General features: G+C 35.7%; 3 protein-coding genes across 3 annotated transcripts; all 3 read right to left on the bottom strand.

The window, feature by feature from the left end:
• Positions 1-327: 327 nt before the first annotated feature.
• On the bottom strand, positions 328-4,282 carry LOC149726369 (sorting nexin-12-like). The gene is made up of 4 exons (XM_089890735.1): positions 4,007-4,282; positions 3,256-3,351; positions 1,395-1,519; positions 328-887 (listed from the first exon to the last, which is right to left on the bottom strand). The coding sequence occupies exons 1-4, from the start codon at positions 4,175-4,177 to the stop codon at positions 782-784; spliced, it is 498 nt and encodes a 165-aa protein (XP_089746861.1). The 5' UTR covers positions 4,178-4,282; the 3' UTR covers positions 328-781.
• Positions 4,283-7,183: 2,901 nt separating this feature from the next.
• On the bottom strand, positions 7,184-8,340 carry LOC149726368 (D-galactoside-specific lectin-like). Its single transcript, XM_089890737.1, has 3 exons — positions 8,223-8,340; positions 7,741-7,846; positions 7,184-7,440 (listed from the first exon to the last, which is right to left on the bottom strand). Exons 1-3 carry the CDS (start codon positions 8,278-8,280, stop codon positions 7,257-7,259), a joined length of 348 nt encoding a protein of 115 aa, XP_089746863.1. The 5' UTR covers positions 8,281-8,340; the 3' UTR covers positions 7,184-7,256.
• A 3,291-nt stretch (positions 8,341-11,631) lies between these two features.
• On the bottom strand, positions 11,632-18,420 carry LOC149726367 (uncharacterized). The gene is made up of 10 exons (XM_089890342.1): positions 17,640-18,420; positions 17,314-17,342; positions 16,577-16,666; positions 16,151-16,210; positions 14,839-15,653; positions 14,366-14,403; positions 13,830-13,934; positions 13,289-13,341; positions 13,182-13,232; positions 11,632-12,928 (listed from the first exon to the last, which is right to left on the bottom strand). Exons 1-10 carry the CDS (start codon positions 17,699-17,701, stop codon positions 12,114-12,116), a joined length of 2,118 nt encoding a protein of 705 aa, XP_089746468.1. The 5' UTR covers positions 17,702-18,420; the 3' UTR covers positions 11,632-12,113.
• Between the last annotated feature and the right edge of the window lie 17 nt (positions 18,421-18,437).

Below are 18,437 nucleotides of genomic sequence, written 5' to 3'. Positions count from 1 at the left end.
TTTAGACACGTATAAGGAATAACCGAATTGAAACAAATATTACGTGTTTCACGCCAGCAATGGTAGCAGCATCAAGCTCTGAACCAGGTATCCATAGATTACGTAGTATTTGCTTTAACAATTTGACACATAACCTTTTGACACCCTTTTCTAACTTGATTGTTACAAAGTGTTTCATGTCAGCAATGGTGGCAGCATCTAGCTTTGAACCTGGTATCCGCTGGTTACGTGGTATTTGCTTTCATCATTTTGACACACAACTTTTTGACACCCTTTTCTAATTTGCTAAACACCACTGCACTATATATCCTCATATTAGAAAATTCGTAAGAGATGACGTAGTGTAATCACGAAAATTACGGGCATATTTATAATACAATATGTTGCACACAGGTGAATAAAATTTAAACAACAAAATGAAAACTGAACAGAACGCCTGTTACAGCAGCTGCATTGCAAAATACAATATATGCACTGCAATAAACATATCAATCTGTTTTTGCTCTTACAGATTTGAGTTCGTAACTGAATGAATAGTTTATACGATATGAGTTTATACTGTACATGATAGCTAAATAAGGTATGCTTCGGATTGAAATCAATTTTCAAATTTGGTATGGGTAACATCATGGTACAGAGGCTGGCTGTTACAATATTGGTAAAATCAATAGAAAATTAAACAAAATCAGTGACACTTTAGTATTTTACATTCCAGTTTGATCTTCTCAACAGATATCTTTAAATTCCTTAAGCAACTGATACATCTATGACTGTTGGGTAATTAGAGAGTGCGTACTTTTCCTGGGATATAATTTTTGTCCAAATCTTTTTCTTGAAGGAACATATGGAGACACCTCTCGTTTTGTGCCAATGGGTGACCTGCCACCCTGCAAGCAAAATAGGTTTTTGTCATTAAATAATCAAAACTTGAATGCAATTTCTTTATCCTTGCATGGCAGGGCAATGACAATCATTATAACGTTGCTGTTTTGTTTTTATGTATGGCTGACAATTCAGAAAACATACTAGTGACCACTGAGTTGAAGCATAGACTGACTTTACTGTTAAGTGTGTTACCCAAAGTAACATATGCCCAAACGGTTAAACATCTAGCATTGTACCAAGTAGCCTAAACTTTAGTTAAAATTATAATGGTAAGTGCCCAATTACTGTTTATTTTCATTGCAAATTGATTTGCTGGGAGGACGAATATTTATTTATCAGTAATATTTTTGATGGATCAAATATTTATTTATTGGGAATATTTTTTGGGGTTTAAATATATAATTTTTGGGAATATTTTTAAGGGGATGAAACTTATTTATTTATTGGTGGTAAATATTTATTAAACTTTGCTTGTCCTTGGATTACCCCCTACAAACTTTTAAACCTACTTGTTAATAAACGATTCAAGTCCTTTTCTCCTTTCTTCAATGAAAGCATCATCATATAAACCTTCATCTTTGCGAAAAGGTAATTGCATCTTCAGTGCTTTGCCAGGTAACGGAGGTACAACGATCTGTTGAAAAAAGAAATCAATATACAAGCTTTAATTCTGTACGGGTAAGATTTTACAGTGAGGCTGAGGCATGCTATGACACCTGGGTTTTAGGCCAAAGTTGGCTATTGAAAAAAACAATGAGTTAATATACAGCCTGTTTAATTCTGCATGGGTAAGTTTTTACAGTGAGGCATGCCATGGAACCTAGGATTTAGGCACAGGTTGGCCAAGTATCTCTGTTCTAAAATATGCTTATGAACATTTTTAAGCCAAAGGTTTCACACTTAAGAATAAAATATATATAGTAGGGTGGGGGAAAATGGGACACCTTTGGCGCATAATATCCGAATATCCTGATCGTGCTTTAAACAGTTAACAACGGTCTATGGGAGTTTCAAGCATATAGTTTCATATTTTTTTGTAAGTTCCTTGTTTACTACCACATGGGAAGAGAAAATAGAGTTAAAAGGTGTCCCAACTTCCCCCATCCTACTATATAGGCCCACGCCCAACAACCATCAATGCGTTAAAACTCATTTGGGTTATTTTATTGATGGAGCATGGGGGCCACGGGTGTGTCTCTGAAAAAGGCCACAAACCATAAAAGGTTAAGAAACCCAAGCTGTTGGTTTATGCACAAAACAATCTAATACAAACTGAAAATCCAATACAAACTGAATGCTCCCTGAGTTAACTAAAGCCAATTATTTATCAAATCAAATAAATTTTTAGATAGTGATAGTGGTATAACCGCATAGCATAGCATAGTACTACACTGGCAATATAGCAATGTAGTACAGTATAATGTAGTGTAGTACAGTATAATGTCCCTTTACCAAATAATTTGATTGTTTAGGAGAGTCTGGGACATAAAGCACTATAAACATTTTATGCAAAAATGAAAATAAGATGTGTTCATAACCCCTTTAGTTTGTGATACAATGTTATGTTATGGGCCTTTTTAGTTTAATTAGTTGCTCATTATATACCAAAAGTTCCGCAAATTTCCTTGAATTGTTCATACAAGTCTACTATTTAAGTTGACAACTGTACATAGCTACACTTAGTGCCAAAACTATGAAATCATCAATTAATTGTTGTCTTGTTTCTTAGTAAAATAAAGTTTTTAAGGGCAAAGTGTTAATTGTTATTGTAAGCTAATAAATCATAATTATAGCCTAATATTTAAATAACATAGTAAATAAATAATTGGTAAACCAGCAGCATACTCATACATAAGTTATTCAGTATGAGACACCAATTTATATCACTAGCTTCCTATTTACTGAATTTTGCTTCTGAAAATTTTGCTTTGTTATTTTTTAAATTTCCTTATTTTGTTTAGTAAATTGTTAACATTTATTCAGTTATATTCCTGCCAAATTGTTTAAAATGCAGAAGAGGCAGTGATAGTTATACAAAACCTTTTAAAACTAATTTCACAAATACAGTTTGCACTATTTACTAATTCTTAAAAAAAATTATGGAAGGCCTGCAACAACAGGTTTGGCACCAAGATAAACCTAAAATAATGCATAGAGTATAGCAGACACAACATATCATTACAAATCAGTTCCTTGCTTACAGAAAACTTACACTACCGGCTACCACTCTTTGCAGCATTTTTCCGTTTAAATGGCAGACACATCAGGTTTATGGCAAAGTACAGTTAAAAAAAATCCATTTTTTTTCCAAAAATACCAAAAAATTAACTTTAAAAAAAATAACAATAAATACCATTTTGTGTGACAAACCTTGCTATCTCTTTCCAGTTCACTTGTTAACCATTCAAAGTCGCTGTAACGTCTTCTTACGGATGATTCCTTGTGTTTAAACACAGGGAGATTGGTCTGGAAGGAATATACATCATTATTCGGAACATGTCCAATGCCGGACACTTGCTAAATAACTAGGGTGCTGAGATTCAGACAAGGCGCAAAAAAAGATAATTTTTAAAGATGTGCTTAAGTCCGGGCAACAATTGACATCATCAAGGAGCTTAGTATCTCCCAAAATAGTGAAGAGCTTCCCAAACATTTTTTCTCACCATTTTTTTATATTCTAAAATTTTCCACAACCATTTACAGTTAAGAATATATGCAGTAGCTTTGTGTAAAATTGTAATACTCTCAGTCTCTTGTAATACACTGGCAGGGTTGCAGACTCTAGTTTGAAAATTCCAGATTTAGATTATAGTTATTTAGGGTAATGGGCTACTTTAGTCTAAATCCTAGGTCCCATGGCATGCCTTGATGTTCTGTTGCTAGTGGCCAGTGAAAATTTTGGTCTTAAAATGTTTCTCTCTGATACCAGTTGCAAAATCTTTTTTAAAACAACTTGTGCGTTCGTATCAAAAACTTACTTTTAAAGTGGCCAAAAAGCATGCTTGAGAGAAAGCATACAGTATATTCTAACCCATATTGAGTTTTATTTGATTGAAACAAATAAATATGCAATTAAATGAAAATTTTGGTAAAGACACCACAAGTCCACCTGTTCGCATACCTGTACTTTAATTGCATAATCTGTGAATCTATTTCTCCACCCAACACCATGTGTTACTGGATCTGATACTTCAATCTCTAGAAAGTTTGCTGGCAGACTGTAGGCGTCAGATAAGTCTTGTCTCGGCCCGTCCAGTCGATTTGTGTTGGTGTATAATTCATCAGAACTCATGGCAACGATTAAAGATTAATACAGTATCTAACTTGAAAAATTAAGCTAATTCTTTCCAGGGCCAGTCCTTATAAGCTGTAACATCACAAATTGACTGTTAATGTAACATAAACTTTATTTATCTCTTTGAATACTGTAGCAAAGATCCAATTAATTCAAACAACGAAGAGAATTAGCAACAAAACAATGTGATAAACTACTTGAGTAAAAGTGTCAAATAAAAGCGTGGCTGCTAAATCTAGAAATAGCCACAATACAGTAAGAGTAATTGATATCAAGTTGTATTTGATTAAAACAAATCAATTGGAGGAAAAATGTGTGCAAACACACGACACACCCCCTACAATGCCAATGGTCCTAGTGAAGAATTCACTCAGTACATATTATGCTAACCTATAAAATATTGCTTTTTCATGGTCTCTCGTTTTCACTATGACTCCATGAGAGTTTTATTTGACTTATATCGAAATTGTTTAACAATTTTGTAAATTACCAGAGTAAAAATTTGGATAAATGTCACATAAAAGGACACACTTAAAATAGCGATAGCAACTTGACAGGGCTAGGTATATATATATGCATTAGCATTGTGTTTATACTTTTATGAGCAAAAGTTAGTAATACAAATACATTCGTTGATTCGTATTATATTATATAATTATAATATCAGTCATTCATTAACGTTGATGAAAATTTAAAGAGAAACATACTCAACAGCGTACGGTTACCGCACTTTAAATCTCCGATATAGTAAAACCGATTTGCTGTTCAGGCCTATACACTGTAACTGTTGTTTTTCTATTTTTCTTATTATTTGGCTGTTTAGTAAATGCATTATACAAGAAATGCGGGGAGAATTTCTGTTTTACACTGCTGACTACAACAGTGTTTCGCAACCGCAGATTACGGTATGTGCACTGTGGTCTCCACTCTCCACCAGCGAATTATATTGCAAAATGCTCAATTTTGAAATATATTGGTGCAACTGTGATGTTCAATGTAATGATTTCATCAAACTTATTAGTTCTGGAATATTACAATCATAAAATTTGGCAACTTTTACCCTTATTGCGTGACTGTTGACGAACGTCTAGTACGGAAATGGTTCTTTTCAAATAAAATTGGGAAACACTAGCCCCAAGATTTGTAACTTATTGTTTGTCTTTTAATTTAATTTCACCGGGTCACTGAATTGAATCGTTTTCGAACGAATTAAAGCTAACGTAAACACTCAGGGATAATGTGCAGCATAAGGTGGTTAAACGCCAAGGTAAGCGTTCAAACGATCTAGTAATTGCGTTCAGCGCCGAGGCACGGTTGGTTAGCCCGCTTAAACCAGAGGAAATGAATTCAAGGCTCGTCGCTGCTACCATTGTGAGCCTATGTGTCCTTGGGCAAGACACTTGACGGCAATTGCTCTAAGCCAGTGGTGGTCACCAAAGTTAGTATAGACCAAGTTAGGAAACGGATTGTAAAACAAAGAGTCTTGTTATCCATTGTCGCGCGTCTATGACGTCATAGACGCCACCATTACGGAGCCCACGGCATAGCATTTTATCATTGCTGGGTGCTGTTTTTCGTTTAAATATTGCGATTTTTTAAAAACCAAGCACTTCTGCGCATAAAAATGGCTTTCTACTAATGTTATATCTTATCACAATAATAAACCTCACAAAAATAATCAACTTTTATTGAACACTCAATCGATTAAAGAGTAAAAAAAACAGAAAATATCAAGTTTACTAACCAAAAACATAAAAGGACATGTTTAAAATATAAAAATACAAACAAAAACGCATAACATTACCATAAACTGGTGTATCTAGCTGCAGTTTTACATGTAAATTGCCGTGATTTTACTTTTTGGCTCACAAACTTAACACGTATACCCGGCAACGAAACTTAAGGTATCTTTGTAAAATTTGCCTAATATCGAAGTGACATTGAGGAAAACAATACTGAGTTACTATTTTTGGTCCTCTGCTTGAATTAGTAAGCTACCTTATCTGCGTTACGGGTCTTTATGAAATCGGAAAACGCGAACACCTTATCTGCTAGTACTTAAGCAGTTTGAAGCTGCATGTCCACTCATGTTGGATTATAAATGTAGTATATAATGGTTCTGTAGATTCCTAGGTATGATCATATACTATTATGTAAACTAAGCTGATTGCTGCTAGTATTAATCGCCAACGTAAAGTACCCTGTTAAACCACACTGTACGCCGAAAACCAGTCAAAATATTAATTTACTTTACATTAATTCCTAGATTTAATATTATATAACAAGATTTATATTAGAAATTATATTTTAAATGTTAAAACAACCGCTATACGTATTTTCTAGCTTTGTATCGCTTACAAGAACCAAATAAACACACGCCGACCATGCATTTGTATAGGCGATTCACGCTCTGTGGGCTCCGTAATGGCGGACACGAGCGCCGTTTCCTAACTTGGTCTATACTAACTTTGGTGGTCACTAATGTGTTGTCTAAATTATCAGCCATACAATTTTTTATATTTATATATATATATATATAAATTAGTAAAATTACCCACATACTTACATATACGTGGTAACTCGTAAGCCGGGCGTTTTCCGGCCACGCAAGGATAAACAAGTTGTATTCGTTAGCCACACGGCGCGACATTTTTCACCATCTCAACCAATTCGGAAACTTGAGCTCGCTCGCACAAAACCAGCATACTGTTTTGCACACCGGTTTGCATTTTACACCATAATAGATATAGTAGGGTGGGGGAAGATGGAACACCTTTAGCACCTAATATCCTTATCGTGTTTTAAACAATTAACAACCCCCCCCCCCACTCCTCCCCTCCACCCTAGTATAATTCATTTTGTTCTGTTTTCGTGCTTTTTTAATTGGTAATGGCCAACCCTGACACGCATATAGAGTAAAATAACTTAGCAATCGTTGTTTAGGGTACTATGTATAAGGGGAACTTCGTATCTGACTGTTGAACATCTTAAAATCACGCAAAGTTAATTGTTAATAAACAAATTTGCAACTTCTACTTTTTATTTAATGGTTGCAGAAAAAACAACTCTTGAATTACTAAAGTGCATGGCAGTAGTATTCGACATGGGTATACTTTGAGGTATCCTCGCATGGGTCTCTGCCAAAGGTATCGTTGGTGGATATCAAATAGCATGACTGGTGACCACCACAAGCGTTTTTAATGTAAGCCTCTGAGTTGGTTGCCTCACATTCTGTGTAGTTTGTGTTTTTTCCAGGGCACCTAAAAACACACAAATCGTTTAGTTTTTATTTACAGTAAGAAGAGACATTTCGTCTGCCTTACCGCAAAACTTCATCAGGGGAAAACGGTACTACAGTAGGGTGTGGAAAGATGGGACACCTCCTATTTCTATTTTCTCGTCCCATTTGGTAGTAAACAAAGAATATTCAACGAAATATAAAATCGTATCCTTGCGACTCAAATATACCGTTGTTAATTGTTTAAAACACAATCAGGATATTTGGATAATATGTGCTAAAGGTGGCCCATCTTACCCCACAGTACTCTATAAACACTCACTTTGAAGGATCTTTTCTACCGTAGTACGCCCTTTGTATAACCATCACTTGGCCAGCTGGACACCCAATGTCTGCACGTCCACCCTCACAAATGTTCACAGCAACAACTACAGAGGGAACGATTGTGAATAAAAGAAGACTTAAAACGACAGTAGTTACAATACGGTTGTTCTGTTTCATGCACCACGCGCCCGCTTACTATAGTTACCACTTATGTATTTTTGTGGATAATTTTTATTTTTTTCATAACGTATGGCTGACAATTTAAACAAAGAATAAGAGATTACAACGTTGATACAATGACCGTTATAGGTGCCTTGCCAAAGACGACCTATACGCCTACAATGGTATAGCGGGGTCGAGCCTTGAACCTGTCACCTTTATGTTTCAGGCAGGCGCGCAACTGCTCCGGCGGCGGTAGAAAATTGTTTAGAATATAACCTAGAAATAGAACTACCGAATCGCTACGGAAACGTTACTTACAGTTAGCTTGAGCAGTGACCAAACCCACGCAGCATAGAAGAACAAGAAGAGATCTCATAGCTATATTTTAAATTATCCTTCGAAAATATCTATGAAATGCATTAGGAATTATATGAATATGACCCAAGCACAACAACGAAAGTCGTCATTCGAAATGAAAAGGGGAAATCCTTACTTTTACCGATCAAATAAAAACACGCAGGCCACTCAATTATTATACCGATCAAATAAAAACACGCACGTCAAGTTTAAAACAGCCTACCTATATTGTTCAATTCATAATTGAGCGCTAGCGATTCGAGTAACATTCTAAAATCTAAAATATAGCGTCGTTGAAACTGGTTCAATACTATTTTACTTCGTGGTTATTTCCTCTCGGGTAATAGAGAGAAATAGCCAGGTGGTGACTCTGCTTGGTAAATATTTCACGTCGAACTTAGGAAATCGACCAAGTCCAAACTATGAGCTACTGATATCGCTTTTATAGCTGTCAGGCGACAGATGTAGTTGTCACACGGTCACGCATGCTCAAAACGCCAATGTTACGCCACAGCGTTTAATGTGTTTGTTCAGTATTATTTCAACAGTAAGTTGTTATCGCAGTTTGTTCGTAAACACGCACTGGGAAATAATAGCATTCACCGCCTTGAGAAATAATATAATTCATCGTGATTTTAAACTCTTTATTTAAAAAAGCTCCCTGCAAAGTACAGTAAGCTGGTATATAATGTGTATTAATACCCGTGTTATAACGACTGTCGTTTTCCGGTCACCGCAAGATAAAGCAAGTTACATTCATTCATATTCATGCTAAATATTCGTTTCCAATTTCAAAGAACATTAAATTCAATGTCATAATAGGCCTATATGAATATTAAAGACACATATCCTTTGACAACGCTAGGAATAATCAAAACAGTTACATGCGATTATTACTCGACTACATGTTCTAACAGGATACATTTAGCATTTGTATTATCATTGTTGTATCTTGCAAACCTGCAGCAAATGGTATAAATATAAGTCGGCATTTCGTTTTGCTCATATTGGTTCTTTAACATATGTTGCTATCTCACGAACGCAGGTCAAATTTGCAGAACATATAGGATTAAATGTTATTTTGGAACCGTTTATTTGCAAGAATTTTAAACAACTGTCGTAACCAATAGGATTTTATTTGTGTCGTCCCACCTTCTGCGTTGTGGCGCCGCGGCGCATGCGCAAGAGCACATTTAGGCGCATGCGCAATAGCATTTACATTACAGCGGTTTTACGAGCCGATATATTTTTGAACCGAAATGTCGCCAAAACTCTAAACGGACGTTGGTAATTGTTAAACACGTAAATAGGAAATGTGGGGTACAGGGGTCACCCAATTTTACCCCACAGTAGACTTTGCATTCTTATATCAACTGTATGTTACGTGGATGAGAGCCAGCAGCGTGACGCGAAATGTCATATGAGATTTTAGGCAGAATTTGCCTATTCCCACCCTACTATATTAAAAAAAGAGTTGGCCTATAACTCTGCAATCTTAAAAAACTATCCTAAAAATATTCAAAATGTCACTCTTTTTCATGAACAAGATACTAGTAACCACTTAAGTTTCTTTATTCTCTAGTATGGACCGATATCGACAAAACGTATTAATCGTTGTAGTTTAGGCTATATATTGAATACAGCGTATATTCGAATACAAAAGGCGGCGCTGTATTCTATTCTAACTTGACAGTAATACGACACGTGTACTAATAAACTAATCTATACGGTTATCATATTTTGTTCGAATATCAGTCTTTGGATTTTTATGTTTTTGCCTTCGCCTCATCTGTTTTAATGTAAAATTTCCCGCATTTTTTGTCATCTATCCATTTCAAGTGATGCGCAAACAGTTCGTGTTTACAGTTGGCCAGTTGCAAGTAACAATTTTCTTTTTTTTATTTGAACTCAAAAGTGTAGAAGTGTTACTAAATGAAATCGGCCAATGTAAAAGTTTTTTCTATAAAAAATACATGCAACTGTTTGAGTTTTGTGTAAAATATACAGGTAACTGTAAAAAACTTTTGCTAAAAACAAATTAAAACTAAAAAAAAATACAAAACGTCCAGTTAGAGTTTGCTAAATAAGACTTAGAACTGTCCATTTACCCCTCAAAACTGACCGATGACCTGCACCTTCAAGACCTTGGTTGCCTGAACATCAAACATGGTCAACATCTACAATTTACATAATGGTCATGGGCCCATGGCTTAGCTTTGGTGCTAATAGCCTAACAGGTTTGTTTATTTGGAAAACTCTACATTAAACATCTAGATGTGTGTTTATTCGGTTTAAATATTTAGGCTCCTTCAGAGTCGTAAAAACACCGAGTAGTCCAACTGCCGTCTTTGTGTGTTCAAAATAGAGCAAAAGCGGTGACTTTCGCAATGAATTTAAACGAACTTGTTGAGTTTTATTTGCGATTTCCTTTTGTGGAAAGGCGTAAAACAGCTTCTATTTACATTACCAAACATTTTTTTGAAAAAACATATAAATTTACCCCCATTAAATGACTAAAATGTCACAAATCAACCGCTTCTAATTCCATTTTTTGACTTTTTTTGATACAGAAAACAAATAACACTTGTTTTTTACATTTTTCAACCTTTAAATTTGTTTTTAGACTTAAGTTTTTCTCTAATTTACCGAAAAACATGCATTTTCCCTATACTTACTGTGTTATTTTGGAACCAAATTGCCGTTCAATTTGTGTTTTACGTAACAATGGGTTGGACTACTCGGTATTTCTATGGCTCTGGGCTCCTTCGCTCTATAGTACTGGTTTTTTTTAATAGGCCTACTGGTTTTTTCTTAATATTTAAAATATTAAAAATTAAATATTTTAATTATTTAATTGCTAATTTATTAAAAATTTTTTATTAGGCTTTTTAATAATGTTGTTATTGGCAAAATGATATGAGTCTCCCAGCGGATTGGAAGACTACTCTAATTCTCATACTGCTTAATTCCAGTTCTTCTTTCAGTATTTTTCTCTTTATTATCAAGACGACTCGGCTAGTATTTATCTTCTGTTCATAATGACTCGATAAGTCATGAGTATATCTTTTATTATTGATTCGTATTTTACAGTATATACAATGCAGAAGTAGTCTAATTGGGGTTATTTAAATTTAAACTGCATGCCAACTAAAATAGTTCATCTATAACACAAGTAACTTTATAATAAATACATCTCTAAAACTCAATTCTGTGACTTGTAACAGTATATACAAAAAATGTGTTTACTGGGCCCAATCTTACACAAAATTAAACACAAGACCAACTTTAAAAAACATTATACACATTATAATGGATAAGTTTAAGACTTCCAGGAATCACATAAAATACATATGAATGAATGAATGAATGAATGAATGAATGAAATTTATTTTGTCTCTTCGGTCACGATAGCGAAGAACAAGAGAGTTGACAAAAGCGAAAAGACAGGTAGTAACGGTAAAACAACAGTTGTTAAAACACGCTTATTGATAAAAAAAGAAAGAAATATTGTTTTGAATAAAAGGCGTGACCGTTACACCCTACAGACGATACAATGTGAAAATTAGATAAATAACATTTAATTAAACATATTAAAGTTCTAATTTGAAGAAAAGTGTGCGTAAGGACACAACCCGTACAATGGGGGGAGTCGGGCTTAAAGAAGATTGATCCAAAGATTGGAGCATGATGAAAAAACAAAACCCCCAAAAAGAAATTCCACCAAAGTTTACAATAAACAGTTTCGAGGTGAAATATGTTTAAATGAATGGCTATATACGCATTATTGAAAAGAGATATGAAAAGTCTCCAATTGGGGGTAATATTACAAGGGAATGAAAATTTTGACTGGAGTTATTTCAATTTTGTTATGGCTCGTTCCAGATTGCTGTTAAAAAAGACGGTCCATTTATCTCTTTCATCATCGTTGACATCTTCAGCTTTCCTAAAAGTTTCAATAGCTGTGCGGAAATATTTACAGGCATCTTTGAATCGAGAAGTGAGTTCATACGTGTAACCGAGATTGTTTAAACAACTACTGTATATTTTATACTTTACAGCTCTCTCCTTAAACACCCTTTCCATCTCAACAATCGCCGCCATGAATGTTTTTTCACAAGCATTCATGTCATCAACCAGGTATTCGCAGTATCCTATCTCATGCAAACATTCAGCTTCTTTTAAACACCGATCTTCCTCACTGACGTTATTGGATCGCCGAATCATTTCTTGCATGTCATGCATTAGTGTAATCACGTTGGATCGAACGATCGGTATCATATCTTCGTCAAGTGTTAGCATTGCCACGATGGATTCTCTGATCTGGATTACACAATTTGCTATACCGCCCAAACCTGCTTCCGATTGATTTCCATAAAACTCTGCCGCTATTTGATAAAATAAAATCGCTTCCATGCCTCTCCATTCACCTCGGATAGTGTCAGCAAATGCTTGGATTTCATTTGGCATGGTTTTAGCTTTCTCTTTTAACAACACATTAATTTGATCTTTGGTTCGTTTCGCTCCTTCCGCCTCTTTAACCAACATACAACATAGGTAATGGTCGACCAAATCCCTAGGTCCAATAAAAGCAGGGCCGACTTCCAGGCGACGACAGGACTTGAAGTGAGCTTCGTAATATTTTCGTCCTTGCAATAGTTGACGGACATCTTTTTAAATTTTCGATAATGTAATTTAGTAAAAAGAAATATGCCTATTTTTGGTTTAAATTTGTTTCACGCATTGTGTATTGCGAGTAGTCGCAACAAATACCGATGTGGGAAACGATGACGTGTATATATGTGGTTACTAACTGGTTATATACTGTACTCTACCAGCTCACTACCGAGATTTGTTCGTGACGGGTAGTCCATTCTGCGAATCATACCAACATTCCTACTTTGGCTAAATAATAATCTTTACCTGAAGGTGCAAATATAGCTTCCATCGTTGGTTTTCGTGACGTCACTCCACCTAGATTTTTTGTTTACTATATATTGTGCTTGTAGTGAATGTTTTTATCAACAAACCTTGTGGGTTAATTTGCATATCTTGTAACGATGACGTAGCTTGTGAAGAATCACTTCACAAACTATATTAAACGCTTATCGGTAATTGCTTTGGATAGTCGATTTTGACCGCCTACACTAAACTGTAGTAGTGTAGTAGGCCCTACAGCTTATGTAAAGGTTTTATGCACGGGATTTTTCCGATGACTAAACGTGAAAATACACTGACCAAGTCGAGCCACTAAATATGAGGAAATGAATCTATGTTAGTGTTATTGACCTACTAACGTTAACAAAAGCGACCAGAATACCACATCAATGGTCATTTATTGTCAAAATTGGTGTTAAAATCACAAACAGGAACTAAATGGATACTGTCACCACGTATGGTGCGAAATAGGGAACCCCGTGGTATATCTAAGTGTTGCATTGAGACACGAAAATAAACAGATTAACATTACGAACCTGCGGTTTGTATATGCATTCCAGTTGATCTAAAACAACAAGTGTACATTTAATAATAAATTATAATTATATACCAAACAATAAACACAAAACCTACCTGTTATCAATTTTGTTTATCACAATACTTGGTATAGTAATGTGTAAGTTAGTTGGGTCTTGCTGGTTTTCATTCGCCATTCTTGTGCTATATCGACTTCTCACACTGTAAAACACTTCTTATATGTGGTTTTGTATATAGGTATTGTAACTGCCTTGCTGATACGTCACGTCCTATTGACTTAATCAACCGGCTTAAATGTTTATGACGTGGTCTTCCTACAGTTCCAAATTAAATCTGTTAAAAATGGTGACGGAATATATCATAGGCGTAGGCGTAGCTACCAAAACTCGCCCCCCTTTTGTACTGCGCTGTGGCAGATCTATACATTACCCATGATACTGTAGCGGTTGAATGTACTATTACGAATTGTATTGTTAAGTTTATCCAAATTGGCTTATGCATATATAAACTGAATATTACAGAAAGCAAAAGTGACACAACTTGCGTGTTTTCTGCAATCAAGGAAACTATATATTATGTCCATTCATCCCTTTTGGCGAACTGAGACTTTTCTGTGTAAAACATCTTTTTACCTGGATTTCGTTTTCTTAACCACGACCACGCATGATCGCTGAGATTAATTGTGTTAACGGTTAGGAAATATAGAATATATTGTGCCAACAGTAGTCATCTTATTACACCTAACAGTAGCACTGTACATAAAAAAAAACGATAAACAACTGTCTGTTTAGGCAGATTATCAAAATTTATTTGTTCTGCAGTTTGATTAATTTATAATTTATGAAACAGTAACAACATCAAGTAAACGCAGTAAAAACCAACATCGAATAAACCCAGCAGTAATGTGCCAACTTGGCCTATAAATCCCAAGACCCATGACGTGTTACACCGTTGGGCCTTAGCCATAAAATAGAATAGAATAGAACAGCTCAACCCTCAACGTAACAATAACGAGTATTTTACAAATCATACATTTAATGACGTAACAATGCTGTTTTGTGGTGACCTAACAGTTAAACAACTTCAACCTATTGTTTCATTCTGACCTACAGCGTCGCTGTGCTTTGTCCAGCTTCTTTTTACTTGCACGAATTTCTTGAATTCGTTCACCAGCGCTGATATCTTCGGCCGTCTCGTAAGTTTGGATAGCTTTGGCAAAGCATTTATGAGCTGCGTTTGGCCGAGAGGTAAGGAGGTAGTTATTGCCGAGGCTGTGCAGTAAGTGGCCATATATTGCGTACGTTTCAGCTTTCTCTTGGAACACCCTCTCCATTGCAGACATTGCTTCATTCACGGTACTTTCTTGTTGACTCATCGCCCCAATAAAGCTCTCACTGCATTCAATATAATGTAAACAATGGACTTCCTCCAAACAGCGGTCCCCCTCACTGACGTCATTCGACCGCTGAATCAGGTCTCGCATGTCACGCATAAGCGGGATCACATGTGTTTGAATAAGGCCTTTTATTTCTGGCTCACTCTTTTGCAGAATCCCCACAATGGACTCTTTCATTCCCAACACGCAACTGGTTATTGCAACTAAAGCTGCTTTCGAATCAGTTCCGTAAAACTCGGCAGCGATTTGGTAAAACAAAATAGCCTCCATAACTTTGCCTTTGCTTACCAGAACGTCCGCATGTGTTTTAATCTTCGCTGCCGTGAATTCGGATCTTTGTTGAATTGTCGTCTTCAATTGTTCTCTGATTTGAATCGCTTCGTTAGATTCTTCAACCAATATACAACACACGTAATGTATCGTAAGATCCCGGGGTCCGATAAAAGCCGAGTCGATTTTCATCCGTTTTCGAGATACGCAATAGGCTTCGCTGTATTTACGGTCTTCCAGTAGTTCAACAATGCCTATATATTTAATACATGAGTAAAAGTTTCATAACTAGTTGCAGTTCATCAATTGCGTGACACTAAAAGAGCGTTTATTTGTTAAAAACGCGATCAGACTATTTTAGGTTCCAATGGCATTCCATCTTACCCCATAATATTGTATTTCTATCTATATGAAACGTTTTAAATTTTGTTGTATTTTATTTTAAGTCATGGAGAAATGCATAATACTCGTACCTTGTAGTTCGCCTGGTACTGTATTAACAGCTTTTAACTAAAAGCTTCTCTAATCGTAATGATACCAAAGGCTAGTTGCCGTGCATTTTATTTGTTGCAACGTTATGAGAAATACCCTATAACATTTACTTGTAAGCACCGCCGCCTAAAGAAACTACGCTGTTTATTTCACGTATAAGCTTTAGCTTTAAGCCTATCCGATTTTTGAAACCTAGCTCTTGTGTGGAGGCACGCTATTTTAACGACTGTTTTAAATTTAAAATAAACAAAACTCGAACCTGGAGAAAACATTTCTTCGAATGTCGGTTTTCGTGACGTAACATCGCTCTGTAGAAATCCTGCAAAATATAAATCTTTTGGAATTTCCGGAATCCATCGTGGCAAAATGGTTAACGCGACTGCCTCTTATAGATATAGAGTTTATAGCTATAAGATTTTGCGCGTTACCATTGCTGACGTGTGTGTCCTTGCGCAAGACACTTCACGGAAATTGCACCAGCCCAGTGGTTCCTTTTGGTTGTCCAAAACTTTAAATTGTCAGCCATTTACATTAAGAACTGTAAAAATAGCAATAACACACAAAGTTACTTGCATAACTTGGACAGGGGGTGTATAAAACAAAACACCCATGTTATACCGACAAGTGTATTTTTTCCATGCGAGGATAAACAGGTTAAATTTATTAAGCACTATACAACATATACCCGAGTAAGATCCTTGGTTGGATTCCACGTCTTTTATCAGTGGTGCTGTCGATGTCACGGTCGACTGCTCAACGTTATGAACAACCTGATCTATAATTAAGTATGGCGTAAGGGTGTGCACTATATAGTACATATAACATTGGGTATAAGATGGATACCATAAGCACACAAAATCACGTATTTCCGAACTGCCTTTTAATAATTAGCAACCCTCCTTCAGAATCGCCGGGCCAGGTTATAATTTTTTTTGAAATATTTTTCGTTTACTACCAAATTGGACGATAAAATAGAATGAAAACATGTATCATTTCACCCCAACCTATACTTAAATGTAAACACAACTATACAGATGGGTGACGATAAGTTTAAATCAAATTAAACGGCACAAATATGGATACGGGGCTTGTTGTATAGTTGAACTCTAATAAGGCATAATAATTTACCGAATATTATGTATTCCGCCTATTTACTTTAGCGCAGTTAAACTACGACAGTAGAATAAAGGCCAAGCATTATCGGCATAGTAGACTTATTTTTATGTAGTAGGGCAGAGGAAGAAGGGGTACTTTTTCACTCTAATTTCTCGTCACATTTAGTAGTAAACAAAAAAAAACATTTAAAGAATTATAAAACCCAATCCTCCCGAGTTTTATATAGACCGTAGTCAAAATTGTTTAGAACACTATCCCATCTTACCCCACAGAACCATAGTATAAAGTAAACAAATATATACCAACCTGTTCGTTCTATGTGTACGCCGGTAGATCTACAAATAAACAGGGCTTTAATAATAAATCGTATCTACTTAATATACACAAATCTTAACGCTGCAACCCGAGGGCGTATGTGTCCTTGAGCAAGATACTTAACGGAAATTGCTGTTTAACAGTCACTAATACGTTGCCAGAAACGTCAGCCATCTACATGAAGTAAAATACCAAAATTGCAAACGTGAAATCCGTATGCGCGTGCACGAGGTGTATAAAACAGAACACCCGTGGTATAACAACTGTCATTGCTCCGCCACACAAGGATAAATACGGTAAATTCATTTCTAAGTTACCTGTTATCATGTCTATTTACAATAATGTTGACTTGTATTGGTTCTTGCTGTAGTTCTTCCATTTCGTGTAGCTTATTATTACTTTTGCTGTTTAAGGGTTTACTAATAATGCAAGTGTGCCTAAAATGTCTGTATGCAATTCTTTTATATTAACCGAACTTTAAGAAGCATATATTGTTTTGACGCACTGTCTGTGACCTAGTTAATGGTTAAACTCAGCTTTATATACCAATTGATTGCGGCGTGGAGCAACGGATAAAATCCCCCTATGCTCAAGTGTTTGCCAATGGAATGGAGAAATGGACTTATGGTATTTAAAAAGCGTCGATATAGCACTCATTTGAACAATTAAAGCGAGACAAAGCAAACAATAACTTTAACATGTAGGCTTCATTAAAACAATGCACATCTTCCATTTAAGTGCGAAACAAATGAATACTTTTCTCGTGACTGGCGTTTTTCGTTTGTACACACTATAACCGCTATGTCGTGCTATTCTATATCTATAAATACTGTTGCGTTGGTGGCCTAGTAAAATGACTCGGTACCTAAGCTAGCGGAAAGTACCCTACAGGTAATTTACGCTCCCGTAAACACATATACGTCACTGTACTGACAAGTTCCAGCATGTGAAGTCCCCTTCTCTTTAACCTACTTCCCTTTTCCTGGTTGTGGCCGTTCACCTAAGCATACAATTTGTGTAAGTTCGACCGTATGCTGAACATTATACAAACATTGACCGAAACAAATTTTGTCTCTGCACAATTTTAAAAGGTAACAAAAAAATGAAAAAAAAAC

The sequence above is a fragment of the Ciona robusta genome, chromosome 12 (genome assembly GCF_009617815.1).
Source record: "Ciona robusta chromosome 12, ASM961781v2".
In the NCBI taxonomy this organism is placed as follows: Eukaryota; Metazoa; Chordata; class Ascidiacea; order Phlebobranchia; family Cionidae; genus Ciona; species Ciona robusta.
This window is presented reverse-complemented; position numbering and strand designations above follow the sequence as displayed.

What these genes read in the sequence shown, in the direction of transcription:
- LOC149726369 (XM_089890735.1), bottom strand. Translation starts at nt 4,177, where the DNA reads ATGAGTTCTGATGAATTATACACCAACACAAATCGACTGGACGGGCCG. An exon ending in ATTATGCAATTAAAGTACAG is followed by an intron (nt 3,352 to 4,006) that starts GTATGCGAACAG and finishes TATTCCTTCCAG; the next exon opens with ACCAATCTCCCTGTGTTTAA. An exon ending in AACTGGAAAGAGATAGCAAG is followed by an intron (nt 1,520 to 3,255) that starts GTTTGTCACACA and finishes TTTTTTCAACAG; the next exon opens with ATCGTTGTACCTCCGTTACC.
- LOC149726368 (XM_089890737.1), bottom strand. Translation starts at nt 8,280, where the DNA reads ATGAGATCTCTTCTTGTTCTTCTATGCTGCGTGGGTTTGGTCACTGCT. An exon ending in GGTCACTGCTCAAGCTAACT is followed by an intron (nt 7,847 to 8,222) that starts GTAAGTAACGTT and finishes TTCCCTCTGTAG; the next exon opens with TTGTTGCTGTGAACATTTGT. An exon ending in GGTAGAAAAGATCCTTCAAA is followed by an intron (nt 7,441 to 7,740) that starts GTGAGTGTTTAT and finishes GTGTGTTTTTAG; the next exon opens with GTGCCCTGGAAAAAACACAA.
- LOC149726367 (XM_089890342.1), bottom strand. Translation starts at nt 17,701, where the DNA reads ATGGAAGAACTACAGCAAGAACCAATACAAGTCAACATTATTGTAAAT. An exon ending in CAACCAAGGATCTTACTCGG is followed by an intron (nt 16,211 to 16,576) that starts GTATATGTTGTA and finishes TATATTTTGCAG; the next exon opens with GATTTCTACAGAGCGATGTT. An exon ending in GTTAAGAAAACGAAATCCAG is followed by an intron (nt 13,935 to 14,365) that starts GTAAAAAGATGT and finishes AGTGTTTTACAG; the next exon opens with TGTGAGAAGTCGATATAGCA.